General features: G+C 41.4%; 3 protein-coding genes and 1 long non-coding RNA gene across 6 annotated transcripts; 3 read left to right on the forward strand and 1 right to left on the reverse strand.

Moving 5' to 3' along the window:
• Positions 1-1192: 1192 nt before the first annotated feature.
• LOC144020613 (uncharacterized) lies at positions 1193-3964 on the forward strand. Its single transcript, XR_013283931.1, has 3 exons — positions 1193-1330; positions 3144-3305; positions 3501-3964. It is a non-coding gene; the product is annotated as an uncharacterized LOC144020613 (long non-coding RNA).
• On the reverse strand, positions 2004-8117 carry anp32b (acidic (leucine-rich) nuclear phosphoprotein 32 family, member B). 2 transcript variants are annotated; one of them, XM_077524257.1, is made up of 7 exons: positions 7870-8117; positions 4966-5115; positions 4773-4895; positions 3522-3723; positions 3176-3288; positions 3017-3071; positions 2004-2725 (listed from the first exon to the last, which is right to left on the reverse strand). In XM_077524257.1, the coding sequence occupies exons 1-7, from the start codon at positions 7921-7923 to the stop codon at positions 2640-2642; spliced, it is 783 nt and encodes a 260-aa protein (XP_077380383.1). In that variant the 5' UTR covers positions 7924-8117; the 3' UTR covers positions 2004-2639. The 2 variants fall into 2 exon arrangements, with proteins under 2 accessions (XP_077380383.1, XP_077380382.1); XM_077524256.1 differs by having other exon boundaries at positions 3158-3288; positions 7870-8113.
• Positions 8118-9845: 1728 nt separating this feature from the next.
• hemgn (hemogen) lies at positions 9846-13894 on the forward strand. Of its 2 annotated transcripts, XM_077525597.1 has the most exons (5): positions 9846-11098; positions 11209-11289; positions 12102-12192; positions 12516-13399; positions 13474-13894. In XM_077525597.1, exons 2-5 carry the CDS (start codon positions 11232-11234, stop codon positions 13509-13511), a joined length of 1071 nt encoding a protein of 356 aa, XP_077381723.1. In that variant the 5' UTR covers positions 9846-11098; positions 11209-11231; the 3' UTR covers positions 13512-13894. The 2 variants fall into 2 exon arrangements, with proteins under 2 accessions (XP_077381723.1, XP_077381724.1); XM_077525598.1 differs by having other exon boundaries at positions 9847-11289; positions 12102-12180.
• An 823-nt stretch (positions 13895-14717) lies between these two features.
• Positions 14718-18854, forward strand: trmo (tRNA methyltransferase O). The gene is made up of 6 exons (XM_077525466.1): positions 14718-14926; positions 15131-15273; positions 15368-15542; positions 15869-16026; positions 16747-17226; positions 18457-18854. The coding sequence occupies exons 1-6, from the start codon at positions 14778-14780 to the stop codon at positions 18684-18686; spliced, it is 1335 nt and encodes a 444-aa protein (XP_077381592.1). The 5' UTR covers positions 14718-14777; the 3' UTR covers positions 18687-18854.
• The last annotated feature ends 149 nt before the right edge of the window (positions 18855-19003 follow it).

Raw genomic sequence — 19003 nt, forward strand, 5'->3', positions numbered from 1 at the left:
ACAATTTTATGCATTGAGACTCAAAAAGCTTTATGGTAAAACTGAGATTTTGTTTTTGTTCTGTTCATGCATAATAAAAATAAGTGCAATTATGAAATTATTATAAAATCATCTTGTATTTTCTTTTCCCATAAATTAAAAAAATTCTAAGGTTTGATTGAGTCTAGCAATATTGCACATTTTTTCACAATTTTTTTTTGTTCTCGTTATTTTGTCCTCCTAAACTTACTGACTGCCATTGATTGCTATATAAATTTTCAAAAATGAATAGTAAAAATAAACAATTTTCTTAATATTGCACATTTAACTCGTACAATTATGATGTTCTAACAATATTCGATAAAAAAAATTGTTCACTCCTACAAATTTTTTTTGCCATCACACAAGTAAAAAGCAAATGACCACGACGCTTTGTGCTATTTTTCTTTTCAGTGTACTGATAAATGTGCTTGCGTTTTAATTTCTTTATGAACGGTGGTGTGAATGTTTCCATCGCAGCTTTTGTATACGCTGAGACCAAACGTTTGCTTTCATGCTTATTTCTCATCCAAAATCAGGAAGTGGTGCTGCTAAGTGGAAGGAAGCAACATGCTCGGACATGAAAAGCTGACACTGGTCTTTACTTGAGGTCGAGTCACTGTGAAAAAAAAAAAAAAGGAATGTATTTACAAATCTCCCATGAGCACCACTTAATCACTTTTTTTTTTTTTTTCATTTTAACAAGAATAAACTGGCACACTCATCCAACAAAATGCCTTATGGTTCATTTTAGTTATTTGATTTTTGTAATCATAAAATGTGAGATTATTCTGAAAGTCTAGTGCTAAATTGACTCCCGCAGAGTTGATTTTAACATTTAACAGTTTATAGTATAGCTCCACATTGTCCAGAGTTAAATCAACACTCGAGAGTACTTTTTTTTTTTTTTTTTTTAGCTCACTAAGCACAGTTAACAGTAATATTTTTTTTTTCTCACACAAATTTTTGAAATTTAGCCTCTTAGTATTCCTAACCTTGCTATCGCAAGATGAATTGTCGCAGTATTTGTGAGTTCACAAACTCCGGAGATTAAATACACCTTGTACCGCTCCCGCGGATAACAGCCGTTCTGAACCACTGGCGGTTCGGACCAATCACAGAGCGACATTATGTTTGGGGGGCGGGATATACAACTGTGACGAAACCAGGAAGCCAGCGCCGAAGTAGGGGGCTAACAAACAAACCCAACATGGACGAATGGACGCTACATATAATTCTGTTCTCGCAGAATTTCTCACAGTTTCCTTGTTGAATGTTGAACAGCGAGAGGCGCTTCGTGGATTTCTAGCTGGTAAGATGTTCGTGCTTTTCCCTCTCTTTGACAAGAACGCACACGAATTTTTCACCCGTAGCCGTGATTGGTTAAAACAAACGTGTAGAATGTCGCATCGTCCAACCAGCTCGAATTATTGTACAGAATGTCCCTCCTTTTGCCGACCAAATTACTGTGGAGATGTACCGCTTATTGCAATGTTTTCATTGTAGGCCTTTTTAAAATTATAATTACATTTTTTCCTTCTAAATTGCACATTTTCTTGGTAAGATTTTTTTTAATCAAAATTGGAAACCACACCCCCTCCCCCCCCCCCCTTTTTTTTTTTTTTTTTTTTTTTTTTTTGTAAATTACGTTTTCGTGTGTGTATGTGAAATCAAACAAGTGCTTCCAGAAGCATCTTATCCCTCAGGCCAGTTGTTCATACCTTCCCTGTCAGAGAAGTTTTGTCTTGGTCATCTTTTCACTTGGAGGCGTCATATAACGTAATAACACCACCCCCCCCCCCCCCAAAAAAAAATAAATAAATAAAATAAATAAATAAAATAATAATTCATGACTATACTTCTAAAATACCAACTTGTATACAAGCACTAATTAATTCTTGGCAGTACATTATTTATGGGAATGAACATGAGCAACAAACCCCCCCCACCCACCATTTGGTCATTTAAGCAACCAGCAACGCACAAAATGTTAACATTTTATTTACAAAGTTGTTTTCTTGTCATACATAAAGTAAAAATGTTGCTACAACCAGAACGTGTGCAACGGGCGGCCACGCCAAAAAGCAAAAACTGCATGGCTCACTTGGCTGCACAACTGCTATAGCAATAACTTTATTGGGGTGGTGGTGGTTGAGGGCGGTGAAAGGAAACAACACAAAAAGAAAAGAAAGAAAAATAACTGCCCCTCCCATCCAATTTTTTTTTTTTCAGTCAACAAAATATTAAAAGCACAGACCCAAAAAACTAGACCAGTCCCAAAGTCCTCACACGGGAACATAATGTGGGATTTCAACAGTGAAATTGTGGAATGCTGAGTGGCAAGGCTGCCTGAGAACCCTGGGAGCTTTTTGGGGAGGGTGTGGCTCTCATTTCCGTGGTGGAGAGGAGGAGGAGGGGGTTTTGGTAGGTAGGCAGGTAAAAAAAAAGTTGTTTGGTGGGGGTGGTGGGGGGGTTGGTGGCTGTTGGTCCACACAAGCCACCCGTCCAGTATAGTCTTGGCCCAAAAAAAGAGCTCGGGAACAGGGGAAGAAAGGAAAGGGGGCGGGGCTTCAGGGCTGGAGGATTGCAAGTCGGACGTTGGGGTTGGTAGATCTCGCTTTCTAGTCGTCCTCTTCGTCATCCCATACGTCGTACTCATCCTCGTCTTCCCGCTTTCTCTTCTCACCTTTGCCGGCGGCTACTGCATCTAAAACAAAAAAAAACAAAAATCAGCATCAGCTCGTTCTACTGCACTGAAAGGTTAAAATAATTTTGGATTGTTCATTATAGTTTGTTGTTCTTCCATTTTGACTTGCAGGTTTGTTTTTTTATTTCCCCACATGCTTTATATAAGCACACAGAAGAACGGTAACAGGTGGATACATATTTGATGGAAAAGTCTGCCATCTAGTGGAAGAGCTTTGAATTGTTTTGCCTTTCACTATGTTACCAGTATAGATGGATGCAAAGTTGAAGCGATAAAGCCACCAAGTAATACCTTCAACATCTTCCTCTTCATCGTCTACTTCCCCATCCAGTCCATAGTCTTCCTCCTAGAAGGGAGCATTTTTTTTAATTTTTTATAGTTTTTATGAACTCATGAGCTCATCATCTTCCCCTCGCAGGTTTTGGTCTTCACCTCGTCTTCCCCGCTGACCTCTTCGTCGTCCTCTTCTCCCTCAACTTCCTCCTCGTCTTCTTCGTCCTCATCTTCCTCATCAAGGTCATCGTCCTCTCCGTCCTCGTCTTCCTCGTCCTCTCCCTCGCCCTCTGGAGGACAAAAAAAGGTACAACAAAAAGGGAAGTTCGAGGCAACTATTTTTCAGACCATTTAAAAGGTGCATTGCAGAGTCTAAAATGTTCAAGCTATTTCTTCATCATGCATCCTCCAACAATGCCCAGATTAGTACAAACTAGCACCCTGACTGTCGACATTTTCAAATGATCACTTCTTCGTCCTTCCTCGGGAAAAAAAATGGCAGGTTGACTCCATCAGCGCCTACCTTCATCATCGTCGTCGTCGTCGTCGTCCACGCCGTCCCCGTCCACCTCCACGTCCGAGTCGGACGCCTCCTTGTCCTCGCAGTCGTAGCCGTCCAGGTAGGTGAGCTGCGGTAGCAGTTTGAACACGCTGTCCTTGTAGTCGCTCATGTAAGTCACTTCGCAGTTGAACAGGTCCAAACTTTTCAGGTGCTTCAGCTTTTTCTGTGAGGTCAAGAACACTCGGTTATAGTTTGGGTCACATTTGGGACAGTAACGTTGGCATGATGCCATTTGAAATGAGTGAAAAAGTTTGACGAGAAAGTTTTCCAAAAGAACACGTCCGCAAGCCAGAGGCATTATATTTATGAAGAGTCCGTTCTCTTTAACAAATCAGTAAGCCTGTGCTCCATACCACAAAAAATTAATTAAAAAAAAATAAATAAAAAGAAAGAAAGAAAGAAAAATCCAGCAAAACCTGTTTTGGCGGCAGCAGTGCCTTCCATTTTGTGAGTGAACGGAACACCGTCGTAAACATGAACCCTGGCTTAGACCCCGAATCAAAAAGACAGTAGTGATGCATATCAGCCAATGTTAAGCTAACAATTCGACTGCAGACCACATTTTATGCTCAGTCTTTAATTAGTCACATAATGGAGGAATTCCAGAACTGATAAACCACAAAAACTTTTGGCCAAACCACCCAAACTCTCTATTGATTACATCTTTGTTTTAATGTAGTGATAACGTGAAAACCCCCACCTAAGATGGCTGCCAGTGTCTTCACTTCTCCCAGTGGCGACGAAGCAGCATTGACAGTCCAGTCCATTCATTTGCAAGTCTGGGGTCGCCTTTCTATTTCGTCATTCTCGTGGCTGACTCTTTAGGCATGACTAATCGATTTGCGCTCAATCAAACTGTGTAGCAGTTAGATTAAGGACATTTGGGAAGGAACACCGTATTGCTTGGTGTGACTAATTCATAGAGTGTATTCGGCTTTTGACCCAGGGGTCACCTGGGCGAGCCAATGTTATGACAAATAAAACATCTCTTTCAAGCTCCCGTACATTCAAAAGGTGTTTGAAAGGTGTTTCTGTTTAGACAGAAAACATCTTGGACTTGACGTTAGTAAGTAGTAAGTACGGAAGTGTAGAGCTGCCAATGTTTGCGAGTTATATTTGAACATACTCGCCATCCAAAAATGTTTACTCCACATTGGCAACTCTACGCTTCTGTAAGTAAGAGATGTTAGTTTAAAAAAAATGTGGACATACCAGTGGTTCCAACGTGCTGAGCTCTTTCAATTTGTTGCCACTCAGACTTAGATGTGTGAGGTTGGGGAGTTTCTGCGCTAAGACCTCCAGGCCGCCGCTGATTTTGTTGTCGCTCAACTCCAGCTGAGAGACGAGAGAGAGAGCTTAAGTCCCCGCAGCTTCTCAGCATCAGGCGAGTGCCCGGCCGCCTTACCTTTTTGAGTTTTTCTAGTCTGGGTATGTTGGAGATTGACAATAAGCCGACGTCTATCAAACTGAGGAAAACCAGGTTGACGAACTCATCTGTCAAGCCTTCGGTATTTCCGTTTTCCGTTCGGCAGTTGTCGAGGACCAGTTCTCGTACCTGATGTATGGAAAACACGACATTTATTATTGTTTGATAAATACCTCAAAACTGTTTTTTTTTTTTTTTTTTTTTTTTAACACAACTCTTGGTATTGACTCCGGATGCTAGATCTCATTAGACCAGACTACTTGCTTATCCTCGCTAGGGTCACAGGTGTGTTGGAACCTGACCCGGCTGACTTTTGAACCAGAGGCCAGGGACACCCTGGACTGGTCACCAGCCAATCACACTTGTATCGAGGGACAATTTAGCCTTCAATCAACCTATTGAAATGAAAGACTGCTCAAAAACAGGACTGTCCTAGCCAAAAGGGGACGTCTGGGTACCCTACTCTAAAGGGGTCATGTACATTCCGAAACGTTACGGATGTCATCTTTCTGGACACGCTATAATAGGAGTCCTTCATTTCTGAAAATGTATGGATTTAAAATGTCATATTTTATGAAATGTTCTTGACTCTTTCTGAGTCATATACTTTTTGAGTTTTAAAGGGACTCATGAGTTGTGCACTTTCATGTTCTTGACTGGAGAAGAGTTGAAACTTTATGAAATTTTAAGGACTTCATCAGTGCCGAGAACATTCCAAAAATGTAGGCACTTCACAGTCCTTAAATGTACTTCTAACCGGTCTGTACTAAAATAAAGTAACTTAATGTCATCATTTCACCCGACAACCAGACCATACAAAATTCAGATTAGTCACTAAAAATAGCCATAAATCTACACTACAAGTATTTTAGTTATAAAGTCCAAGTTATAAAGAATACGGGCACAAGTGCCGTTAGTTAGGCTAAAGGGAAAAACTTAACACCGCTTACGCTGGTCAACACAAACGCATTTGCAAGACAAGAAAAAAAAAGTTGGGATTTTTCAGGGTAAAACACAGGAAGATGGAGGCTTTATCAGTTTTCAAAACACATTCCCATCACTTATTACGTTCACCGTCGATACATTTACTTGTCGGCCGGGCCGTGCGAGCCTCAAGTGGCGTGTTCGCATAGCCAGTGACAAATGCTGATTTCTTTTTTTTCCGAGTCAGCTAAGCTACAAGCTAGCAGCTAGCAGCCATTGCCCCTTTTAAACGCCGCCGTGCAGTAGACGAGAAGTGTGCGCGGCCGCCATTAGCCCACGCCGCAGCAACGGGCAGGATTGCGAATACACCCTTTTTTTTTAGTACACACTTTTCACGGTTTGTTTGCGCTCGGTGGAGAAAACGGAATATTCCTCGTCGTCGAACGAACGGCGCCCGTTTTTTTGCTTTGACGATGTTTTGTGGTAAAAGGGTAGCGAAGGGGGAAAACACTGCGAACGGAAATTTAGTCCCCCCTTTAAAAAAAAATCAAAGATGGAGACTGTTCCTTTCTTCCAGACCTCCAAAGACGACAGAATGGCAACATGGCGACCTACGGAGAAACAGTATGCCGCTACGAGCCTGTTTTTTTCCCCTAAGCGACACGCGTTGTTTAATAGACATTGTGGAGACCGACGTGTTAACACGGCTGCTTTTTAAAATACATTTCGCCGTCGTGTTTTAGTCCCGAGGACAAACATCGGGCGTCGAGTTTTTGTCTGCCCACGCATGGCGCCACTAGGTGTCGGAACTTGTGTCAACCCAAAGGAAGGCTAGTCTTTCGGCTTAATAACACCACCTGGCTAGAACACAATATCCCTAAAATATATTGTCGAATGTGACAATGGTGGCGTTTATATTAGTCGGGATGCGTGTTCGAATGTATGGGGGATTTAATGACGCCATGCATTTTTTTTGTAGGGGCTGCCAGCACTATGGCGGATGGGCTAATATGGCGGGAAGACTGCAAGTTGGGAGCCTGACGTTTAAAAATGAGCCCCCGAGCCGTGTGGCTCTTAATAACACTATAATCATAATACACGTTTTTAAGACAATAAGTCACAATTCTGTAGTGCGTGGTGATTTATTGGTAAGAGTTTCCCAACAGTCCTTTTTCAACTTATCTTCTCAACACGCCGAATACGGAAATACACCAGAGTTCATTATTATACCAAGCTACGATTAAAAACGAATTAAAAGTTCAGATTTTACGTACAAAATTTTGTTTTACGAGGAGCAAAGTGTCCGTTTTTTTTGTTATTCATACCGTGTGAGGCTGTGAGCGCTAACCTAGTTATAATGACGTGACTCCCGAGCGGAAATGGATGGGTTGTTTTTTTATTTTTTATTTATTTAAATAAAATAAATGTTCCGACATTTTCATTCAATTCGCGTTATCAGGTCATAACCCTGAACGGTCTGATGTATTTTTTGTTAAAACTAGCGCCCCCGTTCAGCGGTTAAACACCAGGCTAAGTAGCAGCAAACATGGCTACCCAAGTCGCTCGAAAGCTCCACCGCGAGACAGCACCGAAATGCAGCAAGCATGGGTGCATTACATTTCCTTCAAATATCCCCAGAAAGAGCGTACTCGTGGTCGGGTCAGGGCCGGGGCGGCTTTGGAGCTGGACCACCGAACACACGAGGGGGGTGGTGGCTGCGAAACGGTTAAAGCGCTGCAATAACGCCGAAGCGAGCGGAGGAATTGCCGCGTTCCCCCTTCGTCTCCCGGCTAGAGGCTCCGCTTCGTTCGACAAGAGGACCGTGTGGTGTCCGTCACGTTAACCGTACTCTGAAGCAGATTTGACGGGGGGGAAGTAGCAAGCTAAGCTAACGCGGCTAGCCCAGAAGAAAACTAAAGGGCTTTGCTTTTCGGGGGGGGGGGGGAAAGCACGACTCACTTCAGACGGTGTCTTGTTTCGTAGCTCCAAGTGGATCCTGTTTTCCATCAACATGGTGCCCGCCGGTGGTGAAACTTTTCTCGCCGGGGCTTTTTTGTTTTTCCTTAAGAGGGTCCTCCAGTCCAAAACGTAGAGAGATGCCCTAACGGCGGAGGGAGAATATAGGGGGGTGGGGGGTAGCCGTGTATAATGAACTGAGCCGACGCTAAGTTAGTCGGAGAGGAGAAACCATGGAGGGAAACCGGACTGAAACAAAATATAATGCTCAACAGCGCCACCTGCCATCAGAAACGCCCAGCCCAGCGCCTCCTAAAGGGGAAGCTGCACAGCTTCAAAAACAACAGTGCTTGCTGTGCGTGTCTGTGTTGCTGCATTTAGGTTAAAACAACCTACCTCTTTGGTAAACGTTAAAAAACACTTTTAGTCAATAAGATCACCTGTAGTCTACGTTTTCCTGTTATTTTTAAAGAATACATAAGCTGCTTTGAAAATTACTGAAATTATTGTGTGACTTTTGATCAATAAATGAACTATTTGGTTAATATCTTGCGACCAGTTGTCTTTATTTATTTTTTTCAGTACATATTTTTTAAGTTTGCATTAAATAGAGTTTTGTATTGTGCATGCAAGATGGCCAGGGTACCCCCATTTATACTAAACCCCTCCTACCTTCTGGAAACGGAGAGCTACTTCTTGGGCACCAAGTTATGCAAGGGGCTACCAATTTCATATACGTACTTCTTAACTAACAAATTTGTTCCAATAATTTCCTCATTGTCATTTTGCCCGCTAGCTGTTCTCCACAAATGCTATGATTGGGTCATATGCTACCTTTTGACCTTTGACTTCTTTTCACTTTTTTTTTTTTTTGCCATAAAATTTACAACAATGCAGTTTGATTTAAAAGTAATAGAAACATTTAATGCAGCTTACTGGCAAGTGTTTCTTTTTTACAATAGTAAGACAAAAAAAGTCATAGCAAGACCAAAAAAATGTCACTGATGAGCTATTTTGAGAACAGGCCCTCAGGCTACTCAAGTGGCCCTTAGGGGCAACCTGGTGCCCGCAGTACCATGTTGGTGACACCTGTTCCAAAACATTCTCATTTTTTCAACAATATCAAAATGTGTATCTTATTTATAACATGCATGCTACTGTTTTTCCACATTCCACAAATTTCTACTCTACTGGCATCCCCAAACATCCATATTTCTCAAATGATTCCAACCATTCTGATTTCAAAAAGTTTAGTTTCAGACATTACTGTTCTTCACGCTCCACAATTTTCCACTTTATACATACTTCCAGAAGGAAGAATGAATATTACAGAGTTTTTTTTTTTTAAATCGACAAATAAATAAAAAAAAAGCAAATTTTCTCGACTGATTCATACCATTCTAACTTCAAAATATTCACCTTTCCCATAATTCCACTTGTATGCTATTCCAAAACAGAGACATTTTTCAACTGACTCAGCATTTATCTTTTCCTATTTTTCATCTGCCAAAAAATTCCACTTTCTACAATAGTTAAAACATTTGACTTAATGGAGAAATGTTCTATTAAATTTTTAAGAACTCTTATCTATCTTGAAAATGACTATTTTTTTTAAGGATTCATTTTTTTTCTATCAGAGAAGTCTCATAGTTAATGGGGAAAAAAAATGCAAATTTACCCATGCATGTCATCCTATATGTAATCCCCCCCCCCCCCCCTTTCAAAGTCTCACATTTGGAATTCCATCCATGATTTAAATTTAGTTTTACAAAATTTTAGTCTTTCAACGACATTCAAATTTCTACAAAAATGGCATTTTGTGGTTTTCATTGATAATGATACACTTAATTATATTTATATTGTTATTATTATTGGTAGTAGTAATAGTAGTAGTAGTAGTAGTAGTAGTAGTAGTAGTATTTAAAGCCTTTCATTTCCGACCTTTCATGAATAATGAATGTGCCCAATTACTCCTTTTCACTTTGTACACAAACATTGCAATTCAGTGTTTTGGTACTTAGAAGAGGGTACCAGAAGATGGCACTCTTGTGTGATTCCTCAACATAGACTGCCTTGTGCAGCTTTTTTTTTTTTTTTTTGCAGCACACCGCATCCTTTACAGTCATCATTCATGAACCTTAGGAAACGTCTGTATACTTTTCAAGGAAGTCTGCTCACTTACTGGTCTAGCTTCAGAAATGTGTTCCTCTCTGGGACTCAAACTTGATATATGGGAAATGAAAACTGTTTCTTTTTGAGAACCGGTTCTCAGTACAATAATTTGGTTTCTAGGAATCATTTGTTTGCCTGACGATTCCGTTTATTGATTCGTCTTACGTCGCATATGAGTGATATAACGATATAGCCTACTATATGTCGTAGAACGATATAAACACGTCTACCGTGCGATAGAACTCTATAGCAATTCTGCTGTTATTTTAGATTTCCCTCGCCAGTACAGAGGGAATCCTGCAGTTGTTTTCCTCAGCTTAGTAACTATTAACACGTTTGTCCCGATTATTGGTATGTGTGAACCCTGCTTTACTCTTAACTATTGGGGGACCAGAGAAGAATATTACCTCGGTAAATATTTGGTCCTGAACCCAAATGTGAAAGAGTTTTAAAGTACTGATTGCAGCAGCCAGAGATTCTTCACCAAAAAACTCCTCACTTCTAACATACAGTAGTTTTGCGGGCTATTGGCTTAGTTAAGTGTTATTTACTCTGCTGGACTGCCTCCCACTTTTGACTCCGACGCACGCGCTTACACAAACACACACATGCACACCCCCGAGGGTCTTCAGGGTGCTGTGGGAAGATTGAGAACACACCCCTATTGAACTGCTCTCCCTTGGTTAAGATAAGTGTAGTGGAAGTTTCTGTTAGAAGTGAGAGGAATAATTTAAAAAAGTAACTTTAAGGATTCAAGTTATTCAATGCTTTCTGTACCGTAGACAGTTTACAATAGAGCTACTCACGCCCTCGACCATTTGATATTGGCTAATGTAGCAATCATTATCCAACGTTGGTCAAAGGTTACCTGCACAACTCAGTTTCATGTTGTTTAACTGCTCACAAACAAGCACTTGTTTTTGCCCCCTTGCATGATGTTTCCTGCTGTACAGAGGCACATAAGTTGCTGCTTGTACTTAGCTCTGTCAGAGCCGTGCCAACACCTCCGGCTTTACAAATATGATAAGACCAGCCCTGTAGGAGCACTGGCTGAACAGCGGTAATGGTTAACCAGATAATTTCATATTTGGGCGGGAGTTGAAAACAAGCTTGTCTTTCCCTTTTTCTTTTTTTTTCTTTTTCAAACGCCTGCTTTTCAACGAGCTGCAGTTCATTCATAGCGAGGATTTACCATGGAGGAGACCTTGCAGCAAGAGATTGAATATGAAAGCCCGAATGAAGAAGACAAAGGTATGGATTCAGACTTGCTTTTTATTTGAAAATAGAGAGTTTCTTTTTTTGTGTCTTAGTTTCAGGCATTGTTGTGTTTATCCAGCACTCCAAAAGATCTTCACCAACCAAGAAGAAATCCAAGACAGTCGTCTTGGATTTCTTAAGGGCTTAAGGGCAAACGACTTCTTCTTGGTTGTTGAAGACTGTTAACCTTTAATCTAAAAGACGATTAAACCACGAGGAAGAAGCAACTAACAAAAAGTCTGGTTGCTTTCAATTCTTCTTGTCTTCAACAATCACAAACAAGTTTAGTTGCCCTCTTGGATTTCTTACATGGTTGCTGAAAAAAATGTCACCTTTAAGAAGAGAAGAACCACTCTGGAGTGCAACTTGGTTGTTGAAGATGGTTCACCTTTAACCCAAAAAGAACAGGGAAAGCCAACCAAACATCTTCTTGGCTGTTGAAGTTGGTTCATCTTTAATCCAAAAGAACTGAAGAAACCAACCAGAATTTTTCTCAGTTGTTGAAGATGTTTCACCTTTAATAAAAAAACACTTTTTGGATTGAGTTGAACCGTCTTTCGCACCCAAGAAGAAATTCAAGAAGAATCAAAGGCAAATGGAATTCTCCAGTAGTTGCTGAAGATCACCTTTAATCCAAAAGAACCGGACTTCTTGTGTCATAGACTCCTATAAACTTATTAACAGTAAAACATCTTCAGCAATCAATTGAAAAGTTTTGAGTTTTACCACGATCTGGGTGACGAAATTTCAACAGTCTGATAGTTTCCTTAGATTGTATTACCACTTTGGTTTCTGTGTTTTGAAAGGTGGGATCCGCCGTCGATTGAGGGACAGAGAACTTCTCAAGAGGAGAAGAGCCGAAGCAGAGGAGAAGGAGACTTACCAGTGGGTTTTGGGGTAAATTTGTAAAGAAGCATTAGTAATCGGCATTTATGTAGGATGGTTGGATGTGGACTCTAAAGACAAAGTTTGCAAAGGGTGTGGTTTCCAAACAACGTGCACCATGAATACATTATCATCGCCTAAGATTATCACTGCCCTGCTTATACTGAATATGGGGCAAGAGAGATTACCAAAGGTTGCTCCCGTCTGGTGGTCTCATGTTGATGCTGCACATTCAGGTCATGGACTTAGTACGATTAGCTTATCCAAAGGCATCAAAAGAGCTATATCAAAAGCCGCTATTATTGAGACTAATCCCAATTGTGGACGTCTTTCAGATTGGAGAGCCTGGGGAAAAGACAGAAGATTGCACAGAGGAGAGGCACAAAGAGGAGGGGCCGTCCCAGGAAGACGGACTGCACACCAGAAAGCTCTTTCACCCAGGAAGGCGAGATTGTGGACCCTGAAGCTCCTGCTGTCGTGGTTCTTCCACAATCAGTGGAGGTGATACCGGCATTAGCATTGGACTCTCTATCCACTGTGACCAGCGGGACTCTGGAGCCAGTCTCGACCTCGTTGCCAAACCCTGTCCTTACTCCAGTTCCAAACATAGCACTCGTTTCACCTGCAGGTCTTCTTCCGCCTCCCATCACAGTTCCTCCGGCTCCAAGCCAAGATCTGTCCATCGTTCCAGATGTTTGTCCGCCTCCCATTGCGGATCTTCCAGCTCTAGCCCAAGATCTGGCCACCGTTTCAGATCAAACTTCAGCTCCAGAGCTTGCGCTGCCTCCCACCGCGGTTCTTCCAGATCTGTCCACCGCTCCAGATCAGGCCTCAGTTCCAGATTCAGATCTTATTCCACCTCCCACTGCAGTTCCTCTCACTCCTGTCCAAGATCTGTCCTCTCCAGATCCAGATCTTGTTCCGCTTCCCATCGCTGTTCCTCCAGCTTATGCCCAAGATCTCGCCACAGCACCAGTTCAATATTCAGCTCCAGAAGTTGTTCCAGCTTCAGCTCCGGATGTTGTTCTCGTGTCCGCTCTATCCCAAGCCCCTATTTCAGAAGCAGTTGGAGCTCCTACCGCTCCCCCTCAACGGGTGGAAAACCTGTCCACTGAGACACAAGACAGGGAGAACCTCGACCAGGTCCTCATTGAAGATTTGGGCCCAGACGAGCTGAAGAATGATGTACCTCCAACTCAGGACAAAACAGCTAATGAAGGTGATTACATTTGTGGAAGGAGAAATACACGTTATCTAAATGTGAAGCAACATCTTGTCTTTTATATTTTCCAGATGAGAGCAAGAACCCGTTCAACAATGAAGCAGAATAGAACAAGACAGAGTATTCACAATTCCATCATTGTCTGACTCCTCGCTTCTGATAAGACTACCTCCCAGGAAATTGATTCTGATTCTCTTTAACCACTCTTCGGACACTGGCTCATTTCAGAAGGCGCAGTCCCCTGATGAGTTGTTTTATTGTTCTGTTATTTGCTTCAGTTTTGTTTTAGCTCAAAATTAAGTGATGGTTGTTGCACAAGAACAAACAACAAATTTAATTGTTCCCCCCAATAGAACCGATGACTGTCTCGCCATTGTCAAGTATTATTTTTAAAATTGTGTGACTCTCAAGCAGCAATATCTTTGTAAGTAGGGAATTGTTATGTTGAATTTGTAAAGCTGTTTCACCCAATAAAATACAATATGTTGCTCACGTCTGCAGTTATTGCGATTCATTATTATCTTGGCAAAAATAAATGTGTTGAGACTCATCTTCAACTTCCCATTTATCATCATGAATAGGCAAAATTTAATAGATTAGAGACCTTAAGGATAAAGCTATTTTAAACATGCTTAATTTTCATAATAAAGGAAAAATTAAATGGCAAATGGAGAAGTGTGAGTATGATGGAGAAGTGTATTATTGTTTGTGTCCTGGACGTTTTTCTTGTTTTTTTATTTATTTATTTTATTTTATTTTTTTTATTATTTTTTTTTATCAGTGCTGCTTTTGCCATATTGGGCTGAGCCAGGATCGAGGTGACACTCATGTTTGCTGGATCTGGACAAAAACAATTTTCCCTCATTTTTTATTTTATTTTTAACCATTGCCTGTAATGACAAATGTGTGTTTACTTTTTTTTTCTTTTAAAATCTCCTAGCATCTGAATACCCTAGTGACCATATGATCTTAAAATGACAGTTTATCTTGCACAAGATTACTGAGCGTTTTTTCGTTTTTTTTTTTTTGCCCTGAAATAAAAGCTTATTGAATGGAACAGAAAGCGCAAGGCTGCCCTTTGCCGGTTAAAAAGTGCAACTACTATACATGACGTGCGTTTGATAGTCTGTTTAATTGCAAAAATGAATTTAAGGAAAGGCGTGAGGGACATGAACAAGATTTACAAACTACGAAAGACGTCAAAATGATCACACAACACGCAACTACACAGTAGTTGCATGTTTTGTGAACAGCATCGTAGTAGACACATCCTTGAATTGCAGTTCCCATATGATCGATGGGTGGCAGCAGCGTGCCATGATCCATTTTTCTTGCCATTGTAAACTCAAGATCAAGTGACACGTGTTTACAGTGCATGCTAGCAGTTAGCCACGGAATCAATCCGGTGATATTTTTTTTGCATTTTATATACAAAATGGGTCCTGTCTGCAACTGTTGCAGCGAACACGTTGATAAATTGAAACAGCAGGTGTCTGTGATGCGAAAAGAGATCAAGAATCTTCGGTAGGTTGCTTTAAAACGTTATTAGAAGTCGTAAAAAGCATCTTAGTACTCTTTGAAATAGGTCGCTTGTTAGCAATCCATGACTCATTTTCTTTAGCGCAAGTCATGTAATCATTAACTTGTCAGATTCTGTGGTTGACATAACATAACACAACGGAACTTCAATGATTAAACCGAGGGACACAATTTGCCTTTCACCAACAGGCAGATGTTGGAAACTGCAACCAGAGCTCATCGCAAACATTTGCTTTCTATCGAGTCTGCTGTGTCCAAGGTTGGTGTCCTGGAGCCTAAGAAAAGCCAGCCTCCTCCTCCACCTACTTCATCCCAGGCAGCTTTAGAGCATGGTAACAATGTTGCAATGAAACAATTGTTTCACTATTGCTGTGTTGTTGTTGTTTTGTTTTTAGTTCAAATGTACAATTGTCTGTGCCATTGCAGGAAGAATCCAAACGTTGCCGATTGGTTACATCCATTCCTGTTTTTCCGAGAAGAACGGGACACCCAGGCAGCCCACCGTCTGCGGATCCTCTAGGGCAGAACTGCGACTGCAGCACAGTGTCTTCAATAACCCCGAGCATGCCCTGGTAGGGCTTGAGCAGTTTTCTCATATCTGGTAGGTCACACGGGTTGGTATATTTGTTTTTACAAGCTCCAATTTTGTTTGCTCAGACTCATACTTCTGCAACTCTGGAACCTCTCAGAATGGTTCATACTGAAAATAACAGTCCGTTCTCCACTGCATAAAATGTCAATTAAATGAATGTACTTCACAGTTAGTCTTCCCCCCCCCCCCAACTCTAGCATAAAGGCATTTTTTTTTTCAAACTAAAAGTACACAGGACCAAAATGTCTGAGCTGCCAGGACAGCGATGCTGCATCTTCCTCCTCTTTTGTCATCTAAAGCTGAAGTCTCATGAAATTGTCTTCTTTCCACTCCAGGGTTATCTTTCTCTTCCACAAAAACGGCCACTTGAGTCACAAAGCCAAAGTGAAGCCCCCTAGACTGAACGGAGAGAGGGTCGGCCTGTACTCGACTCGCAGTCCCCACCGGCCCAACGCTTTGGGCCTGACTCTCGCAAAGCTGGACAGAATTGTAGGTGCGTATAAACCTTTTAAGGAGAAATCTTTTTTTCGTAGTAGTGTTGCTCAAATTGGCCCACTGAAATTCGGAATGGTTCTTTCACAAACACTTTTCCAATACAAATCACAAAAGATTTACTTAGTTGTTCATTTCAGGCACCTAAGAGATCCAACTATTTGCATATAAGCAGTTAAAAAGCACATTTTCCTTAAATCCCCTTTAACTCATTCACTCGCCGCCATTTTCACAGAAACAACCCCGTTCACGCCCGGCTGTTTTACTGGATTTTGACTGATTTTGCAAGGCCCACAGAATATTGTGTTCTCTTGCTATAAAAGCACGGAACCTATCAAAAGAAAGATTAAAGTCTCTTCTTTCATCAGGAAAAAGAAGTATGTTTCTATCTGTTTCAGTTTTGCAGCAATTAGCATTAGAAGAGAGCTAAGTTCTCTATTCAAAATTGTAAGTAATCTCCTTTGCTCTGCTGCCACCTGCTGGCCGTTTGTGTAATAACTACCATTTCTGCAACCGTTCTTTGCAGTTGAGAGGCTGCATCAAAGCCTTCTGTATCCTCTAGCATAAAACAACAACAACAACAAACAAACATACGTATAAATACGTCTTTGGGACACTTAAAACATTTAAAAAAAACATATTTACACGTTATTGGGAGCAAATGAGTTAAAATTGGACAAATGCGTGTTTGCTCATTGATTACTCTGTGCTTTATTCCTAGGTGATACAATACATCTGTCAGACATCGACATGATTGCAGGAACCCCTGTGCTGGATATTAAACCCTACATCCCTGACTATGACTCACCCTGCAGTAGGAAGACCACAGACTTGGAGCCTTGTCAATCAAACACAGATCCCGCCCCTTTGTCACTAACACAAGCGCAGTTGTCTGAAAAAGAAGAACGTCAATTTGATGATAGTCCAACTACAAACCCAGTGGAGCCTCTCACCATGTTGGATGACGTGAAGGCCTACCTGAGCAAAGGTGAACTCCGTCAGCTAAGTTTTGACTGCGAGCGCAGTTCCGTAGACGTTGAGGCCCGTCGTGACGAGCGGGACCGGCGGCCGTGTTTCACAGAGGAGGCCTACAGCACCATCGCTGGCTGGATCAGAGAGCCGCCAGTCGGCAGCCTGGAGGTGCGCTTCACTCCTCACGCTCAGAGGGAGTTGGCACAATTCCTTCCGACCAGCCGTTCAGGTAATCCTTTATGAGTCGTGTTCACCAGATCAGCCACATTTCCACCAAGTGGTTAATGAAATTGAGTGGGACACTTTGGCTAATTAGTTGATCGATCAGTTAGATTGTTGGTTAATCGGTAGTAATTGGTTCATCTTCAGTCAGTTGGTTAGATCTTTTTCTGTTCAGACTTGGTTAGTTGATCACTTTGTCAATCGATTAATAGATTAAGTTAATTACCTCATTGTATGGTCGGTCAGTCAGTTCATTGTGATTTAAGTTGGATAAGTTAATCAGTTTCTAAGCTTTTTAATCAGATGGTTGTTTTTTAGTTATTTATCTTGGTCTGTGAGTTAATTGGCTTATTGCTCTGTCAATAAGTTGATAGTTAGATCGTTGGTAGGTTAGTTAGCTTGTAGGTGGGCCAGTTAGTTAGTCTGTTGTCTACGTGTTAAGTGGCTGGTCCGTTGGCCAGTTAAGATGTTGATGGTTGGATCGTCGGTCCATCGATTAGTCAGGCGGTCAATCAGTTGGCTGGTTGATCATGGTCAGTTTGTGCATTTAGCTCGTTGGTCGACCAGTTAGTTAATCAGTTGGTCAAGTTAGTTAAGCTAATTGGTCAGTTAGTTGCTTGCTTGGTTGGTCTTTGGTCAGTTAGTAATTTATTTAGATTGGTTGGTTGGTTAATTGGTTGGTTGGTCGATTAGTTATTTATTCGATTGTTGGTTATTTTGGTTGGTGGGTCATCCGGTAAGTTGGTATTTAGACATTGGTCAGTTAGTTCATTTTTTTGTTGGTTGGCATGTTAGTTCGTCCAGTAGCTCCTTGGATGGCCAGTTATGTAGTTAGTCAGTCTGTCAGGTAGTTAGTTCATAATTTGCTTATATGTGAATTAGTCAGTTTGTAATTTCTTTACTTATGTCATTGGACGGCCAATCATTTGGTGAGTTGGTTTGTTGGCTGGCAGGTTCGTAAATGAGTTAGTCAGTTGGTCTGAGAGTTAATTGGTTGGTCAGTTGGTTCGTATGTAGGTTATTTAGATTGTTAGTTAATATCGGTTAGCCCAATAGTTATTTGGTTGGTCTGTGAGTTTGTTGGTTGTAGGGCATTTTACCTCTAATGTCGCTGGTTGTTTTTGACAATTGATAGGCACTAATTCAGCAGTATAGACAACTGAATCAGACTGGATGGAAACTGGTTTTAAAATATTTTTCAGTCTAAATAATAATACAAACTTTTCATGGCTTTCAGGTCCCTCTGATCGTCCGAGGTTCAGGTTTCTGCGTAGCTCAGACGAGGCCGCCGCCGCCATCCGAGGGGTGCTGGCTGCAGACCCGAGGTCTGTCTACAGGAGAACTCGATGCAAAGACAAGCTTTTCTTCTTCGTCATGGACACTGCCGACATAACCTGCTGGTTTGGACCAGGTTTTGCCGAAGTGCTACGGGTTCAACCTGTTCAGTGTCCCATTGGCTCCATTTAGAATGACCTCTTTATGACCGGCATTTTGTTTTGTTATGGCATCCGTGCATTCAATGTATTCCTTTTCTGCAATTGTTTTCAACTTGTTATACTGCATGTCTCATGACCTTTCTGCGGTAGAAATACTGGTCCTTACTCTGTTGATTCAAAAATAAAGATTCTATGACTATTGCTTGTGTGTTTATCCAAGTCTTGTGACAAATGACATTGTGCTGTTCAAAGCATCGACATATTAAGAATCATCTATTCATCTTCTGTCCTGCTTATCCACCTGAGGGTCACAGGTGTGCTGGAGCCTATCCCAGCTGACGTAGGGCA

This window comes from Festucalex cinctus, chromosome 6, assembly GCF_051991245.1.
Source record: "Festucalex cinctus isolate MCC-2025b chromosome 6, RoL_Fcin_1.0, whole genome shotgun sequence".
Classification (NCBI taxonomy): domain Eukaryota; kingdom Metazoa; phylum Chordata; class Actinopteri; order Syngnathiformes; family Syngnathidae; genus Festucalex; species Festucalex cinctus.

Excerpts from the sequence above, each read along its gene's own strand:
- hemgn (XM_077525597.1), top strand. The coding sequence starts at position 11,232 with ATGGAGGAGACCTTGCAGCAAGAGATTGAATATGAAAGCCCGAATGAA. Across the intron at positions 11,290-12,101 it reads CCCGAATGAAGAAGACAAAG|GTGGGATCCGCCGTCGATTG; the intron begins GTATGGATTCAG and ends GTGTTTTGAAAG. Across the intron at positions 12,193-12,515 it reads ACTTACCAGTGGGTTTTGGG|ATTGGAGAGCCTGGGGAAAA; the intron begins GTAAATTTGTAA and ends GACGTCTTTCAG.
- anp32b (XM_077524256.1), bottom strand. The coding sequence starts at position 7,923 with ATGTTGATGGAAAACAGGATCCACTTGGAGCTACGAAACAAGACACCG. Across the intron at positions 3,724-4,772 it reads TCAGCACGTTGGAACCACTG|AAAAAGCTGAAGCACCTGAA; the intron begins GTATGTCCACAT and ends TTGACCTCACAG. Across the intron at positions 2,726-3,016 it reads TGAAGAGGAAGATGTTGAAG|ATGCAGTAGCCGCCGGCAAA; the intron begins GTATTACTTGGT and ends TTTTTGTTTTAG.
- trmo (XM_077525466.1), top strand. The coding sequence starts at position 14,778 with ATGCTAGCAGTTAGCCACGGAATCAATCCGGTGATATTTTTTTTGCAT. Across the intron at positions 14,927-15,130 it reads AAAGAGATCAAGAATCTTCG|GCAGATGTTGGAAACTGCAA; the intron begins GTAGGTTGCTTT and ends TTTCACCAACAG. Across the intron at positions 15,543-15,868 it reads GAGCAGTTTTCTCATATCTG|GGTTATCTTTCTCTTCCACA; the intron begins GTAGGTCACACG and ends TTTCCACTCCAG.